Source organism: Dreissena polymorpha, chromosome 4, assembly GCF_020536995.1.
Source record: "Dreissena polymorpha isolate Duluth1 chromosome 4, UMN_Dpol_1.0, whole genome shotgun sequence".
NCBI lineage: Eukaryota > Metazoa > Mollusca > Bivalvia > Myida > Dreissenidae > Dreissena > Dreissena polymorpha.
The window spans coordinates 24,492,004-24,511,801 of record NC_068358.1 but is presented as its reverse complement, the minus strand read 5'-3'; the positions used below and the strand labels follow the sequence as shown (position 1 = coordinate 24,511,801).

General features: G+C 32.1%; 1 protein-coding gene across 1 annotated transcript; it reads right to left on the bottom strand.

Annotated features, from left to right (window-relative positions):
* Positions 1–644: 644 nt before the first annotated feature.
* Positions 645–18,800, bottom strand: LOC127879844 (cilia- and flagella-associated protein 57-like). Its single transcript, XM_052426894.1, has 3 exons — positions 18,650–18,800; positions 2,332–2,452; positions 645–1,638 (listed from the first exon to the last, which is right to left on the bottom strand). The coding sequence occupies exons 2-3, from the start codon at positions 2,335–2,337 to the stop codon at positions 1,324–1,326; spliced, it is 321 nt and encodes a 106-aa protein (XP_052282854.1). The 5' UTR covers positions 2,338–2,452; positions 18,650–18,800; the 3' UTR covers positions 645–1,323.
* Between the last annotated feature and the right edge of the window lie 998 nt (positions 18,801–19,798).

Sequence of the window (19,798 nt, the reverse complement as noted above, 5' to 3'; positions counted from 1 at the left end):
GCAATAAAACACTGCAACCCGTTTTGCAATAAAATTATGCACTTCTGGGTATTCTTCACTTAATTCCCAAATTGGTGAACATCACTTTATATATACATTCAGTCTTGTTTTATCATATTTACCTTAGAGACGACATTTGAAACTTCCTTTATACCGTTTCAAATCATTATGAAACAATTAGTATATAAAATTTTATAAAATTTTAACATTTCAATAAGACACTCCAACCCGTTTTGCAATAACATTTTTGCAAATATATATGTGATGATTTCTTTGCAAAATGGGTTTATTGCAAAACGAACGGGTTGTTGTAAAAAAATCAATTTGCAATAAGACACTCCAAATCGTTTTGCAATAAATTTATTGCAAATAAATGTGCGATGATTATATTGCAAAACGGGTTTAATGCAAAACGGGTTGTTGTAAAAAATCAAATTGCAATAAGACACTCCAAACCGTTTTGCAATAAATTTATTGCAAAACCTGTTTATTGCACAACGGGTTGTTACACAGCTCTGTTTGATTTTCCCCAAAAATCAAGCAAAAATTCACAATAGGTAAAACGATGCAATTTAAAGCATATATAATTTATTATTAAATTTCACATATTGAAATATGGACGGACACAGGAAAGATGTGTCTACATACGAAAAAGGGGCATGGTATTTATCACAGACACAAAACATTAAAAACAATATATTGTAAAGTAAATTAAATAAATCATGCAACAATTGCTTCACCAATATTTTCTGATATACTTTTAACAATATTAAAAGAAACAGAGAGGAAAGTGTCACAGCACAAGAAAGGTCATCTCAATTGAAAACTGGGTCGACTGTATGTTCTTTTAAGTTAGAAAGTACACAGCACTGTCTGCATATTTTTACAACCAGCAAACTACCAATAAATCTTGATAGATCTTTGTTATGGCATAATTTAATGTAAATTTATTATGAGAAAGTATCTATTTGTTTTACCAATTCAACTGAAACAAAAAATAACGCCGGCATAGTACACATAGAATTATATGAATCAACACAATCTGACCATAAACAATACAACAAATCGTTATCATGTAGTTTTTTCTTATTTTTGTTTCCATAAAAGAAGATTTAGAATATATCTGTATAAATTTATGCAGAAAACCAAACGTAAAATCAACCAAATAATTTTGGACCGACAAGTTCTAAACAGATGACTTTAATTCTCATTTGTTAATAATTAAAAACAATTTTACACAACCATAATCATTTATGCCGGAAATAACATCTTTTAAAGTTTTTCTTACCAAATGGATAGTCAAATTATGCAGCACAAAATTGTCTAAGCATATGATTCAACGGGTTGCATGGGGGGAAGCCGTGACGAAGAAGACGGTCGGGAACCAGTCTCCAACTCATGACGTAACTTCCTGATCTCAAGCTTCTGCATGTCAATGATCTTGTTCTTCTCGTCCATTTCGTTCTCGATCATCGCGTTTGGTGCCTTCAGCATGACTGCATAAATGTCCGGATACACTCCGCCCTTTTCTTTCTTCATATTCTGCTTAATGGCCGCCTCAAGGTCATGGATCTGAGTTCTTGCAATCTTCAGTTCGCGGCGGAGGTCATTGATTTCCTTGATCAGACTCACGTTCTCCTGCAAGTGAGAAGAAACTGGTAGATATACAGTGATTATATAATGTTTAGTGCATGATTAGTGGTGATACAGTGATTATTAGTTAATTTACAGATCAATTAAACAGTGAAATACAATTGGTTATTACACAGTGGTATGGTACATAATATGTAGGGATAGTGATTCATGATCAATAATAGACTAACAAAACACAACAAGTGATGATAAAGAGGTTATAGTGATAGCGTACATGATTGGTGGCAATACAGTGATTGTTTTATAATGTACAAGATCAATTTTTTGCATACAGTTATTTGGTAAAGTAAAGTAATGTGAGATCTGTGTGATGTTCAAAATAACAGATTTGATAACACAGTTATATAAAACAAGATCTATGCTACAGGGGTATATTGCGGGTCAAACAGTAAATACAACAATGTCGTATTTAAGGACAGTGGATATCACTAATTCAAATAAGCATTTATGCTCACCACACACAAGTTTCAAATTAATTCCTATGACAACCATTATTAATAACAAACAAATAAACTAATAATCAAACCTGGTACTTGACTTTTTAAGATTAGACATATTATAGGTTTTTTATTGAAAGGCAATAAAATAAAGTCTTCAGACACCAGTCCTATTATAAAGTAGTTGTAATAAATATGTGTTAATGCAATATTTAAATATCAGCGGAGACTCTTCACCAACCTGCATAATGCGGACATTGTCAGCACGGTGGATTTCAGAGTCCTTGGCGAGCTTCTTTCTAAGGGAGGCAACTGATCTCTCTCGATTCTCGATGTGTTTTCATTCAGGCGAGATGCATTTTCTGTGAATTAATATCTCGTCTTTTTTTACTGATATCAGGCTTGCACAATGAGAAATAAAGCAAAGGCACAAATACACGGCCATTAATCACGGGTGCCACCTCTTGTTTGCGATGCATTAATGAATGAGCCAATGCTACTTCCGAGGTGGCGCTCAGTCCCGGATGTTTATAAATTTAACGCATTATTTTACTAGGTGATAAGGTTGTATATGGGTTTGTTTTCAACATATTTCGAATAATTTATAAAAATTTGCCAATGTAGTGCGATTTAGCGAAGATAAATTAATCAAAACATGTTCAGAAACATACAATCACAACCCATCTGGAAACGTGATGACTTTTATAAGTTGTGGCATGGTAAAATTCGTAAAAGCAAATCGATGTCTTTTGCCAGTGTGACGAGCACATTCCCAGCCAATTTAATCGCTTATTACATAAAAAGTTGCACTGGCTCATTTATTAATGCATCTCAAAAAAGAGGTAGCGCCCGTGATTTACGGCCGTGAAATATCCCTTGACAGTTAGCAGTCTTATAACGGTACCAATTGGAATTTGATTGATTGTAGACTAACTTATAAATGTGTATACCAGTGCAAATGTGATATGATTTTTAGATTTTATTTACAGCATTTCTATTAGGCTTATGGTCCATTTTGAGTACAGTGAAGTACATGTCATATGTTATATGATAATGACATTAAGATACATATACAATGTATATACAAAATGATTTCACGCCCTAAAATTGTCGGTAAACGAAGTTACTTAATATAATAAATGATAAATACATATACAACATGAATATGAAATGGCAATAATCATACTTATAAATGTATTATGCATCAACGAATAAATGCATTAGTTCGTCACACAAAACCTTAGACAAAATAACTCATAAAAATTCGGACTACCAGGTATACAGCATATGCTGAGTAATATAAATCCTATTAAAAATTGTAGTTCCCTAAACTTTATCATAAATATGAATAACAATATATGAGATTTTGGTTGAACGTGTTACATGATTAATACGGAAAAATTACGTGTATATTTCCCTTCAGAAAAAAAACCTAAGCGAAACGATGTTATTTATGTTATAAGGGTAAACATTATATATGTGTTCATCATAAGGCTGGATTTTCGTCCAGAAGAGATTTATCTTCAACCTAAAATCAAAGCGGAAAGTGTCGTCTCTGATTAGCCCGTGCGGACTACACAGGCTAATCTGCGACGACACTTTGTTAACATGCATTAAAGGGACTGTCAACCACGAATGACGACAAAGATAAATTATAAAATACCGTATTTTTTTACAATTATTAGTTTATATTGATGAAAATATCACAACTGGTATAGATCTATTACATTACTTGAAAAAGTTTTTATTTTTCGTATATTTGGAAATAAAATTTCGCGATGTGAAATCGACTGTACATCGCGAAAATAGGTGACATAACGATATACACACTATAAATAACGCTAGTAGATTGATCATTTTCTATATTAGATATATACAATTCACTACGCATGCACAATTGGTATTCCTGGGTTTACCACGTGACGATGATGATCAATCTACTGGCGTTATTTATAGTTAACTGTGTAGTTACCTGGTAGACATACCCAGTAAAATTTATGACCAAATATACTAAAATATGAAAACTTAACAACTTTTTTAAAGTAATGTAATATATCAGTCGTGATATTTTAATCAATATAAAATAATAATTGTAAAAATACGGTATTTTACAAGTTTTCTTTTCTACGTCGTCGTGGTTGACAGTCCCTTTAAAGCCCGTTTTTCCAGAGCAAGACTCATATTTATTTCCCGTGTGATAATGTGGTATATGATCTGCTTAAAGGGAAGGAATATATATTTTTATTATATACCTGTTTAATGCTTTTAACAAAATACAGGTTGTATCATTTGTTGAAATAAAAAATCCCGTATTACGCTCCTCGCTGTTTCCAATTCCGTATTACCATACTAGCCGGACTACTTCGACCCATTTAATAACCGAAAATAGAAATATTTTATATTACGAAATATATTACGTAGTACATCGTGTGACGTCATTTCTGTGACAAAACACAATAGTTTTATCTAAACTCTGTAAGGTACGGTGGCATAGAGGTGACATTCACTTCTCCTTTTTTAAATTGCTCTCCTCTTTTTTCTAGAAAAAGAGGAGTGCAAAACTAAATAAAAGCGGCGTACAATTAAAAAAAGAGCGGTGTTTCTCTTGTTTTAAATTGCTCTCCTCTTTTTTCTATCTCGAGGCCACGAGTTAGCTATGTCGTGGCCACGAGATGGAAAAAGGAGGAGTGCAAAACTAAATAAAAGCGGCGTACAATTTAAAAAAGAGCGGTGCAGTAAAAAAAGGCAGAGTGCATTAAACAAAAGAGTAGAGAATTTTCGCTATCTCGAGATCCCGACTTAGCTCAGCAAATCAAATTGTTTGTTATGTCAATTTAACGTTTAGTCTGGATTACCTGCCCCTTTGTATACAAAGAGTCAGCAGGTACAGACGAAGTTATAGCGGAGGCGATGGCAATAGTAAGTTAACTAGCAAATTTTAAAAGATGGTTCGTTGAGCAAATTATTTATCTCTTGATCAGTATTATAATTAAGAATTTCAATGGTATGACTCATTTTCACAGAACGATTGATTTTGTATGAGATTTTTCATTCTTCATAAGTTGAATAGTTTTCGGATAAATAAATGGAAAATGTAATTTCGGATAACATTAATTATATGGATTAATAGTACCGTCAAAATCCTTATTTTTACCAATGATATGTACATTTTTGGCTTACATAATACAATTTATTCTGTTTAAAAATCGATAGTGTATTTATACATCCATTTAATTTGATTGTTTTATCAATGCTCATTTATAACAAACAACTATATAATAAATTTTACAAGCCACTGCTTATTGTAATAGAACTATTTACATTGTCCTTTTGTACTTGCAATTTTTGCAAGATGGCTGAGAGAGCTTAGTTAAAATAATTATTATTGTAAATAATCAGTATTTTTTTATTATTTTTTAATTCAACTGCTAAGCAATTTACATAGTCATAGTACACAAGAGAAAGAGATTATGATTAAAACCTGTGATGACCATTATTCTAGCATGCCTACCAAGCGAGCTTAAATCCAGATGCTTGTGATTTTCCTTGGTGGGATGATAATCCTGTGTAACCAAGGTCTAATTATTTAAACTGGCCCTGACACTACACTGCTTTTTTTTCAGGTAATCAACAGCCAGTCAGTTACAGATGCATTGCAACAGAGACGTTGTTATCTACGTCTCTGATTGCGAACACAGAATTAAACAACATTGGTCATAATGTAAGCATAATTAAGCTCCAATATTAGGTATAAAAGTCAACAAAACTATTTGCAGTTTGAGCAATCAGCACAGAATTGAGCATTGAGCACAAACAAGATAATAGATAATGAAGTTTTGATCTGCTGATGCAAACAAACTTACCTGAGCTTATACAATTTTATTTTGTGCTTTAAGTTCTAATCTGTGCTCTCAGCTCAAACATGACACAAATAATCCTATTTTTTCCGGAGCTGTTTATTACCTATTAACAAAGTTTTCCTTAAACTAGAAACAATTTTCCTAATATTTTTAGCAAAATGTACAAATCAGTCATTGCATCTGCACATATGACCAGAGAAATGAAGGACTATTGTGGAAACTCAAGTATCTGCCGAAGAACTTTAGTTAACCAGTATTTTGGTTTTGAAACTAAGGAAGTCTAACAGTTTTCAATTTGTTGTGATTTGTGTAATAATGAACTGTGGATAGAATATGATTTTAGTAAACTGTCACCTAACTAAAAGCATACATATTATTATTACAAGATTCCTTGATTAATTGAATTTTCACATCTTTTTAGGAAAGTCTATCCTCGAATATTTTAAATATATTTGATTGGATTGATTTATTTATCATTTATGTTTGATGAAAATGTATATTCTATGTTGAATTAATGCATATGTTAGTGTGAGTGTGTGTGTATGTTTGTGTGTTTCTGAGGATAGTGCGTATGGGTGAAAATGTGTGAGAATGGTACGGGAGTTGCGTGATTTATGTTTATAAATTAACATTTGTTTGTAACGATATACCATGTAGTATAAGTTACCTAATAAAGTTCTTTTCTGTTCTGTTCTTAATTGTGCTGCTATGCTTATTTTGGTTGAAAAATGATCAAATTTACCTTAAAAAGAACTTACTTATAAATAATTGACTTTTGACATATTTAAAGAAAGTGTCAATAAAAAAAGATTGGGTGGGGATACAAAAAAGAGGGTCAATCTGGTGACCAGAAACAAGATTTTTTTTGGCCTTATGGGAAACAGTTTAGTAACAAAAATTCATTGTCTTTAACAATGTTTTTAAAATTCAAACATTTTATGTAATTTGAATAAAAAGTTCAGAACTATTAAGCATAATAATGTAACCCTATGTTTTAACGTCCAATTTCATAATAACACTTTATTTGGTTCTGAGAAATCCATGTGTGCAGTTCTTCCGTGTTTATCTTCTTTACCGGATTTTTAGCTTGACTATTATATATGAAATATATATAGTGGAGCTATCCTACTAACCCCGGCGTCGGCGTTCCCGTTAGCGTGCAAATGTTAAAGTTTGCGTACCACCCCAAATATTTTCAATGTCCCTTGAAATATTGCTTTCATATTTTGCATATTTTTTTACCAACATGACCCCAACCTACAAACAAGAGCAGACAACTCTATCAAGCATTTTGTAATAATTATGGCCCTTTTTCCACTTAGAATATGCATATTATTGATAAATCTATGTTAAAGTTTGCGTACCACCCCTAATATTGTCAATGTCCCTTGACATATTGCTTTAATATTTTGCATACTTCTTTACCAACATGACCCAAACCTATAAACAAGAGCAGACAACTCTGTCAAGCATTTTGTTATAATTATGTTCCTTTTTCCACTTAGAATATGCATATTATTGATATAAAATCTATGTTAAAGTTTGCGTACCACCCCAAATATTTTCAATGTCCCTTGACATATTGCTTTCATATTTTGCATACTTCTTTACCAACATGACCCAAACCTATAAACAAGAGCAGACAACTCTGTCAAGCATTTTGTTATAATTATGTTCCTTTTTCCACTTAGAATATGCATATTATTGATATAAAATCTATGTTAAAGTTTGCGTACCACCCCAAATATTTTCAATGTCCCTTGACATATTGCTTTCATATTTTGCATACTTCTTTACCAACATGACCCCAACCTATGAACAAGAGCACACAACTATATTAAGCATTTTGTAATTATTATGGCCCCTTTTCCACTTAGAATATGCATATTATTGATAAATCTATGTAAAAGTTGGCATATCATCTCAAATATTTTCAATGTCCCTAGACATATTGCTTTCATATTTTGCATACTTCTTAACCGACATGACCCCAACCTATAAACAAGAGCAGACAACCCTATCAAGCATTTTGTAATAATTATGGCCCTTTTTCCACTTGGAATATGCATATTATTGATAAATCTATGTTAAAGTTTGCGTACCAACCCAAATATTTTCAATGTCCCTTGACATATTGCTTTCATATTTTGCATACTTCTTAACGAACATGACCAAACCTATAAACAAGAGCAGACAACTCTATCAAGCATTTTGTAAGAATTATGGCACTTTTTTCACTTAGAATATGCATATTATTGATAAATCTCTGTTAAAGTTTGCGCACCACCTCAAATATTTTCAAAGTCCCTTAACATATTTCTTTCATATTTTGCAAACTTCTTTAACAACAATCTATAAACAAGAGCATACAACTGTATCAAGCATTTTGTAAGAATTATGGCCCTTTTGTATCTTAGTAACTGAATATTTTGTTAAATTTTGTGTTTAGATCCACTTGACTTCTAAAGTATCAAAGCTATTGCTTTCAAACTTCAAATATTTTCTTACTATCATGAGGGTACTGTACCTGCCAAGTTAAATTTGACCTTGACCTTTGAATGACGTTGACTTTAAAGGTCAAGAGTAAATTTTAGTTAAAGGGATCTTTTCACGTTTTGGTAAATTGACAAAATTGAAAAAAGTTGTTTTAGATTTGCAAATTTTCGGTTTAGTTATTATATTTGTGAGGAAACAGTATTACTGAACATTCACCATGGTCTAATATAGCCATTATATACATCTTTTGACGATTTAAAAACCTAAAAATTATAAAGCGTTGCAACACGAAACGATTGAATAATTTGGAGAGTTCTGTTATACATAAAATATACCTGAACTATTACCTTGACCTTATTGAATAATTTGAAATTTACCCCATGATGGCTTACGTTATACTGTCAAGCACTCGAATAGTCGAATAGTCCTCTGACAGCTCTTGTTATGACAGTGCTTAAACCTGTATGAAAGTTAATGTTGTCCCCAACAATTCTGAATTTCTTTCCACTGGCAATGGAATCAATTAATTCAGTATTAAAATGTCCCGATATCTGATCCATTGTATACAACATGCCTGAATGGCTCAAAGTGACACCCAAAGGTTGAAGTCGGTCATACACCTAAAATGATCAAACATTTTTGTCTATAATTCATTTGGTTTTTTTTTTAATATTACCTTTAATAAATCAACTAAAATGGGTTTGAAAAGCTAAACCAAACACATATAGGTAATACTTCATATATTTCCATTTACCTGAAAGGCATTCTATTAAGTGAAATTATATAAGGATACATTATATACAAATGTATATAGTGAATAACTCATAATTTACAACACCTGTAAAAAGTCGGTGCGTTTAACTTACTATAGGAACAATTAGTTTAAAGGCTCATAGAAACATCACATTTCAGAAAATTGTAGAATGAATTAGTCAATGAAAAATCTTATACTTGGTTTTGCTTCATTTTAGAAAAATTCCATTGGTTTTTATCTACAATTTGGTCAAAAGGTGATTGTCATTAAATGTAAGTAATATTAAAACAAGATTGAAGCAATAACTTTCAGCTTTAACTAATTCAGTGTGTTTGGTTTTTGAAGTTCTATAATACTTTAAGGATAAATAACAAATAAACATAACCAAAGTATAAACAAATAACAACAAACTAACAGTCACGAGGTACATTTTTTTATTTCTTATTTATGACATCTGCTGTGTAGCAGAGCAATTTATCTTTTATAAGGCTGACCTTAAAGGGGCCTTTTTACGTGTTGGTAAATTGAAAAAATAAAAATAAAAACTGTTTCATATTCGCAAATTTTTGTTTAAGCAATGATATTTGTGAGGAAATAGTAATACTGAACATTTACCATGCTCTAAAATATTCATTATATGCATCTTTTGACAAATTGAAAAATTTGAAATTATAAAGCGTTGCAACGCGAAACGATTGAATAATTTGGAAAGTTCTGTTGTTGTCGTTATAGTTTGGGAAACTAAGAGGATTGCTTATTTCATTAAAAAATACATCCGCTCATAGCATGAGCATGGATGGTCGAGTGGTCGAGGCGGGAGACATTTAACTCCAGGACTCCAGGGGTCAGTGGTTCGAGTCCAGTTGAGGCTTACTTTTTTTCATTTTTTTAATTGTATTTTTGTTGTTTTTTACTGGAGATGTTTAGGTCCAATGTTTAAATTTATCAATATAAAGCATTTAATGACAAGCTTCAATACATGTCAAAATCTGTGCAAAGGCCCCTTTAAAATTTCTATTGTTTGGGGATCCCTGACTGACTCATGAAATTGACAGGACCAATTTTTTTTGCTTCTATATAAGGCTAAAAATGATTTATTAGTTAAGAATTACAAACCCTGAGAATCCTGCTGGGAAATTCACTTTTGACATCAAATTTAACACATTTTTACGTAACGTATATTAAGGAAATTTAAATGGTGTTCTAATTACATATAGAACTAAAATTATTCAAAAATTGAAACAAAATGGACAAGAAATAAGAATATTTTTTTTTGCAAAATTTGTAAACTTATTCCTGATTGTGTTAAGGGTAGAATTAAAACAAAAGGGCCATAATGGCCCTATATCGCTCACCAAAGTACAGGTAGCCAATATTTGTCAATGGCATAGTGACCTAGTTTTTGACCCCTGATGACCCGTCTTTGATCTTGACCTACAATTCCTCCAAACAATCATCCTGACCAAGTTTCTCGATCTATGAGCAGAAAAAAAACACCAAAGGGGAGATAAAGAAGAAGGACAGACAACAGACATTCATCGAACCTATGAGCTCATCTGAGCTCAGGTGAGCTAAAACATCAAGGACCTTTAGAGCCTGGGTCAGCGCTATTAAATAGATGTTCCAAAAGATTTATTTAATTTCCAAACAAAACATGTGTCATGAACAGTAACATAAACATTCAAATGCCCAATTTCACAAACTTGAGGTTAAGAAAATAGTACACAATTTAATGTTTAATACTGTTTTTTATCAAGAAAGATTTTTTTTAAATACCTGGTATGTTTTTTACTGTATGTGTATTTAGATATTGTGGAATATTTAAAACATATAAAGATATATTTAAAATACATACATTAAATATATTATATAAAACAAACATTCATTCACAGTTGAGTTTGGCAACTCTTTAATGAAATTTTCTCTTGAGTTACTCATAAAATGATTAAATATAAATTGCACACTTTACAATATTCCATTCTATACACAAGGTGTTAAGTTCATATTTTGTGCTTTTGGGCTTTAACCTAACATTTGAAGAAAAAAAGAAACACAGTTGAAACAAAATGTAATTTTTGGCATGTTTGTTCATTAGCTAAAGTCATTGCGATTATCTTTTGAACTAACGAGTTGTAACGACAACTCCTGGTATCCTGTATTCATCAACATTCCAAACACAGTATATATGACCAGTATTAGTCCCTGAACAGATTTTGTACTCCCTATCTTAGAGGTTGGTAGAGACACAACCAAGAGAACATCAGCTAGCAGTGGCTGCTGCTCTAATAGTTCATCAATGAGTTCATGCCATTTAAATTCAGCCATGTCACAGAAATCCTTTTGGGCTAAAACACTTTCCTTGTTGTAGCATTCTTTTGCTGCATATTCAATTTCATTTAAAAGTTCTACAACGATACTTACTCTCAATGGAGAAGACAATGTATGCCCTGCTACTTCTCTTGGAGAGCTGGAACCTGATTGAAGCAAAAAAAGTAAAATAAAAAACAAAACAGAAATAATAATATATGATAATATTGCTTGATAAACCTTTTTTGTCTTTTAAAGAAATGACAATATAATGTTATTTTAGCAAACATTAATAATCTATGTTTCTGTATCATAGACTTCTTAAAAAGTGTTTTATACATTATTAGTAGTCATTTCAAAAAATTTATTTGTTCAAATTGACTAAAAATTAGTCATATATTTTACAAAAACAAAATATCTGATTGATAGCCGTTTTAGATTTTTTATTTTAAAAATCACCCACCCCTTTACTACATTTATCATCTCCCACTGTTTCTGTAGTGTACATATGTACAGCTTACGACATATGGTAATGACTGTTTTCTAAATTCAATTTAATAAGCATGGTTCATATGACATTGTATCATACCTGAATATAAAATTGGGTGCTCTGCCAGCAAAATAAGGAAAATATACTAATGTTATCACTGTTTAAGAATCATTATGTACCTGTTCTGTTTTTTCCACCAAACATGTTGTTCATGGCAATTGCACAGTTGTTCCAGAAACTGTTTTCTGACTCGCCATCTTTTTGTAATTTTTGACTGTATTCTTTCAGAAAGGATTTCTCTTAGATGGACCATTTGTTGTTTCTGGTTTTTTCATCCTAGATCAGTAATGAAACATGAAAATTTGAGTGTTTAATGGGAGAGCTTAAAAAAGGATTGATGGGCTTGTGCCAAAATAGTTTATATGAATGCAGAATGGTTTATTTGATCTTTGAATTAAAATTTTAGCCCATGTCCTAATGCAAAGAACTTAATATTAATGGCAAAAATAAAATATACACACAACAAGACAGTGTTCTATTAAGCAAGCCTATGTTAAACAAATATTAAATCCATACATAGTATATATACCAAATGTTGGTTTTTAATAAGTGATATATACCAAATGTTGGTACTTAATAAGTGATATATTGTGTTTTCAACAACTTTTACAATTGGTTGATGAGTTTTCACAATTATAAAAATACAATTGAAATATTATAGAAAAGAAAGTAGTACTAGAAAGTGAAAAATAATCACCAGTTTAATCCTTTAATGTTCATGTTTAGGTGTTTTTCCTGTGGGAGTTGATATTGCCCTCTTGCTTCCTCGTTTATGAGGGGTACTTGAGTTTTTGGGGCACATGCACCGTATGTGTGATCTGGGCCAGACCTACTCTCAATTACTTGGAACCAAGTATGATCCATCTGAAATATGATTTAGGATTTGAATTATGAAATATGAATAACTTTGTCTTGAAAACCACGAACCATTTTTAATGGAGTTTAGAAAAGATATTTAGAAGCATTTTGCTAATCTGGGAAAAGCAGGTCTGAAATTCTGACTGTGGTGAACCTGGAAAAAGGCCTGAATACATAAACATACATTACTACTGTTAATCAGAGATAACCACACAGCAATGCTTTCATATTTGTCACACTACTCAAAAATACATCACAAATACAGTATGTTACAAATTTACTCAAACATCCGAAATTACACTATCTGTGTACTTGTCCGAAACATACTCAGGTCATGGAACATTAATTAACTCTAATATGCGGAAGAACTCGAAAAAAAGGAAGAACGTTTACAGAATGAAATATATGCATTTCGATTAAAAAATGAATGATACCCCGACGAACCACATTTTTAAATATTTTGTTAACTCACCATTATCATCGCGTCGACCATGATTCCGCCAATGCCAGGCTTCTATTTGTTTACAGTAGAAGCTGGGAACCAGAATATATGCGTACAGAATATTTACACATGTTACGCACAATTTGATTGGCTGACTAACTCGGGATCTCGAGATCGCAAAAATTCTCTCCTCTTTTATTTAAAGCACCTTGCCATTTTTTACTGCACCGCTCTTATTTTTATTGCAATCCTCTTTTATTTAGTTTTGCACTCCTCTTTTTTCTATTTCGTGGCCACGACATAGCTTACTTCTGGCCGTGCTTTTTTCTATTTCGAGATCTCGAGATCCCGACTTAGCTAACTCGTGGCCACGAGATAGAACAAAAGAGGAGTGCAATTTAAAAAAAAGAGGAGTGAATGTCGCAAAAAGGCTATGCCACCGTAGTAAGGACATGTCGGACGTGGTGTTTTTTAGCAGTAAACTATGTGTTAAAAACGTATTTTGGAGTGTGTGATTATCATGCATAAATGTATATTTCGATAGGAATACAATAACATAGTGTGGTTTAAACTAAGTTTCGATAAAGACATGGAAGATAGAAGTGGAAGTGCATATCGTTTAAACGTTTTTGTTATAAACATCGGATTAAAGTTGTCAACTTAATTGTTATAAAAATTGGATAATCGATGGCATTAAGGTAAGCGGGTCGGAACCTGTGTTTTCCCGGTTCGAATGTTTACATGTTAATTTACATAAACTGTATTCATACGCGTCTTAAATAAACTATGGCGTACCGTTTTAATAATTTTTTTGTCAGTTTTGTTAAAGTAAAAAATACATTTTTAACTGTTTTCGTTAGTTGTTGTATATAATAAAAGGAATATTACGCTAGTCAATTGTTCCAAGAGTTTGTATCACTCTCGTGGATTGTGCTATTTCGCATCACACTCGAGGCTCCGCCTCTCGTGTGATACGTCATCACACAAGCCACTCGAGTGATACAAACTCTTGGAACAATTGACTAGCGTAATATTCCATATATATTAATAATTCTATGCTACCATACCATATCTAGCGTTAAAATTTTGGCTATTGCTATATAAGGAATACTGATTTGTTACGGGTTTAATTTATTTTTTATGAAATGTTTTGCGAAGTATTAGTTGATTTTGAGTATTTATGCTACTTTAAGGGATATTTCTTGGTCCTTTGATAAGTGTCGCCAATATGGGCATACGAGCACGCACACATAAAAAAGAAGCGAGCAAACAAACTACAGGAATATATCGCATCTGTTGATTATACATTTGTGTGTGAACGTATGAGTTTTCGCTTAGTTCTTTTTTGGTTACCGTTTGTTAATGATTTTAAATCATTCAGAACCGATTGTCAACATTTTCAATTTTTCCCGTTTCCTATTTCAACATTATCAATCATTTCCAGGTAGGAATACTTATACACTTCTGAAACCAAACTGAATGTAACCAAAGTGGAAAGAGGCATTATTCGCTCTAATCGAGTATTACATTGTTGAATTGTAAGTTCGAATAAACTTTCATAGTTCTACACGTTTCAATCAAATAAACCTTACTTTTCACAGCATTGATGATTTGTTTAAAGTTATCTTATCCACTACAACATACATTAATTTAATGTTGCTTGATATTGTATTACCAGCATTCAAAGGAACTGAAATGAAAGATTTTGAGGAATTTTAAATAGCTTAAAGCGCTATTCGAAATTAATTAAAGCGCGCTATTGGAAGGGACCATATTCAAACAATACACGTTGTATTATCTGTAGATGTGAACATTGAATCAATTACAAAGTTACGAGGAATAATAAATTGTATTGCTACCGCATTCATTAATTGATCGCACGGAATGGTTTGCTGATTTCATCTGGTAGCTTGTTATAAAACAACTACTGACCTTCTATCAATAATAAGCGATTAAATTCAATGGTTGTTAAATCGACTAGTACATGACATTCCGGCATGCACGAGATTTCTTGATTTGCTTCCGATTAGGGTGTGCTTTGGTTTCATAACCGAATAAAATACACTTAAAAGGGTATGCAGTAACTTGTAATATTTCATAGTGATTATCCAATTAAACGCATCAACGACTGTTATCATTTACTGTCAATCTTGCCAAAACCTAAGGCACCCAATACACTTTAAAGGGGCCGTCAATCAGATTGCTATATATCACGAAAAAAGAAAAGTTAAAAAATACCGTATTTTTTCAATTATAGGTTTATATTGATAAAAAAATATCACGACTGGTATATTACATTACTTGAAAAATGCCGTTAAGTTTTCATATTTTCCGTATATTCGGTAATACAAGTTTACTGAGTATGTCTACCAGGTAATTTGGAGAGTTCTGTTGTTGTCGTTATATTAGTGAAACTAAGAGGATTGCTTATATCAAATATAAAATACATCGTTTAATGTATGAGGAAGGATGGTCGAGTGGTCAATATGGGATACTTTGCACTCCAGGACTCCAGGGGTCAGTGGCTCAAGCTCTGTTCAGGGTTACTTTTTTTTCTTTTTTTCATTTTATTCTTGATTTTTTACTGGAGATTTTTAGACCCAATGTTTAAATTTATAAATATAAAGCATTTAATGACGTTTTGTTTAGAACTTTTCTTTTTTCGTCAATCTGGTTGACAGCCCCTTTAAATATTAGGTTAAATTATATGGATGAAATGAAACACACTTTCAATTATTTTATTATCAGTTTGTTGAATCTTTTGCGTTTCGGACGTTGTTTTGAATAGAAGGATGATAATGTGACTTTTTGTAAGGCGACTGGAAATAGAAAATGAAAAAAAAAATAATTGAAAAACAAGGTACATATTGATGATTGGTAACATTTTGTTTTGTATCGCGTCTTGAATAAAATGTGTTTTGGATACTTTTAATTTTAGTTTTTGAAAAAAACAAAAACAATACCATATCATACTGATTATGTTGATGATGGTGTGATAATCGTTTGATGATAATGCAGAGGGTTCTGCGAATTATGATTATGATTGAAATGCGGCAGTTTTTATTGTTATTTTAGATCCGATTGGTCTTTCTAGATCTTGTATGATAATAGCAACGTTAACAATAATAAGTCTCGATTGGCCGGTGTCGGCTCGGGTACTACTTACATGTACCCCTGGTACTCTTAAGTATACTTACCCCGGGAACGGTAAATATACTTACACGTACCCGGTGTATATAGACTGTACCCGAGTTGTATTCCCGCCCAAAATCCGATGTCGTAAAAGCGCAACCGATAACCTTAAAACGATATTGTTTATCTTAAATAAACTTCTCTTTAAAAAAAACAACAACTGTGCCAGCATGCTTTTTGAGTATGAGTTTCGATAATATAGAGGCCATTTAAAAGACAATTGACATAAATGTGAACATAATTAATTTTAAAAAAATAGCCGACAACGACCGATTTAGCGTTAAAATTTCCGGGTACGTGTTAGTATATTTTCCGTACCCGGGGTACATGCAAGTATACTTAAGAGTACCCGGGGTACATGTAAGTAGTACCCGAGCCGACAATGACCAATCGAGCAATAATAAGAGTATTGATTAATCAACAACATTTCGGTAATTGAATGAAGAAATTATCTACATCAACACTTATATCTATTCATTTATTTACGCATTTTAAAATCATATACTCTACAAGTACACATGATAGCAAACCATGATACAGCTGATCTTTATTATAAAAAGTGGAACTCCAGCTGCTGTAGCAGTTTTGCATTCTTATTATACACAATATCATACATAAACAAAACACAATTGTTCACTGTATGTTTAAATAAACTATTATTTTTAACTTTATAAATGTTTGTGCAAGGTTATACAAGTTTCTATATTGGATATCATGTTGTTATTCCTTTTTATCAGAACTACAATGTCTTCGCATTTGAACTAAATTTCCTTCGCATCAGAACTGCAATGTGTTTGCATCAGAACTGCAATGTGTTCGCTTCAGAACTGCAATGCCTTCGCATGAGAGGTGCGATTTCAACTCATCAGAAATAAAATTCCTACGCATCATAATTGCAATTCATACTCATTTGACCTTCAAATAATTTGAATTTACCTATAATCAACAACATAATTTATTATGTTATGAAACAAAAATAATCATTATTATCATGTTGTTTTCCGTAATTCGTGTAGAACGAAATAAATACTTTATTGTTTTCAGTTGGTCATCTATTAAAATTGTTGCGGCATAATACTGGAGAATAATTTAAATAAAGTATCATTAGCGACATCAGACCGCCATGTTGGGGCGAACTGTTCGAAGACGCGGAGCTATATTGCTTTGCAGCAGTCCTTCGTTTGGTCGGTTGGTCGGTCCGAAGGCATTTCAAATCATATCGAAATATAGAGAACGCGATTCAACCTACAATCATGCTTATTGGTATGATAATTAGGGGAAAGGAAGAACCCTTATGATTTTGAGTTGTGTAACAGGTCAAAGGTAAAGGTAACATGAACTTGAAGTTGTACATTTGTTTCCACACACAGGGTTGAAAATGATTTCACATATGAACACGCAAATTGGTATTGTTGTTTATTTGGAGGAAGAGAACGCCCATTGATTGTGAGGTCCTGTAAAAGGTCATGGTCACAGAGGATTGTAAAACAATTCGTGTGTGCACTATAACATAATAACACTTTGACTGAAATCACAATTGTTAAGTGCTATTTTTAAACAAAAGACGTTGATTTATTCTCAGGTCACCAGGTTAGTGTCAAAAGAATGTATAGAATAGTTTCAGCATGATATCTAGTGTACACTTTGACATAAAACGATTTAAATAGGTATGACGGAACATGAGAAAAAAGTAAATACATCCAAGAAATATGTGGTGAACATCACAAAGATCAAAACCTCAAGCGCTTGTTCAACAAAATTGGTTTCCGTGTGATTAATAAAGAAGTTTTTTTTCACATATTACAATTTAAAATTGAACTGTGATACTCGGGAGGCTCGAATGGTCCTTTGGGAACACATGAACAATGTTTCCACATGACATATAGATAGCATAGGGTAATATGGATAATTATGTATATTTGTCCTGACAAAGGATGACCAATGACATTTTACAAATCAAGAAATCAAAAGTTAAGGGTCAAATATATACAATTCTTTCAAATCATGGTCGATTGCTCATACAGCTGACTTTGCCAGAGGTTTTGGAACTGAATCCGTTTTTCTTTGTTAAAATTGAGAAGAACATTGTCTTCGACTCACCTGTAATTGCTTTTTATCCTGCCTCTGTTGCAAACAGTGAACTAATAATGCAGGGTCGAATAAACTAGTTGTTATCCGGCAACCGTATAAGTACGTATTTTAACGAGCCGATTAACATGTTCTAATAATTGACCTTTTAAAAATGTACATGCGAAGTTCCTGATAAATGTTTTGTCAAAACATAATAAAAGTAAAAGTAATAAATGTGTATTAAATTCAAGCAAACACATGGCAATGAAGTAATCAATTTTTCCTATAAATTTATTTACTCATAACCTTTAATATACGGCGTTTCTTTATTTATATAGAAAGGTTACACTCCACTAATAAACACTTATTTTCGGTCGTCTGAAATTAATTTATTTTTTATGAAATATCATTTAATCGAACAAACAAACACTATATTTGAATGTAAATACATAGCCTCATTTGCAGGCGTAACGGTTAATATTCACAATTTGTTAGTTTATATGAAATAATTCATGGTGAAGTGTGACATTTAACCGTTCATCCGTTTTCACAGACACTCGTGTCAGTCAACGACCTTGAACTTGAACAAAAAAAATCAGTCTTTATTTTGATGTTGCATTTTTTCCATTTCTAACAATAAACATATCATATTATCGATTCATTTTTATTTCTCCTAAAATCTTCAATAGGAAAGTTAAAAAAAGTAACAGTTTAATGTGGAATTATTTTTTACGTGACACAATCGGTAGTTATTCGGTCGTCAGGAATGTTGTGTACATGTCATGTCAATTAATCGTTTGTCTTTGATAAAATGTGTGAAAGACATAATTTAAAATGAGCAGGATATATCGAATACATGCTTGGTGCCGAGTCGGAGGAAGTTTATCCTCTTCGGCCCGAAAAAGAAAATAGGGCTCGCTAAAGCTCGTCCTATTTTATTTTCTAAGACTCACCGGATAAAATTTCTCCATCTCGGCACCAACCATGTATACTTTATATCAAACCTATCACATGTTTTATCAAGACACTACAGCATTTGCTTGGCTTATATAAAATCGTAAATTTTAGACATTGGCCATATAATGATTATTATTGGGTTTTTGCTCCTTGAAGAAGTTTTTTATTTCGAATTTTGCTTCACCATCCACGTTTCCAAGACGAATTACTCGCATTGGTACC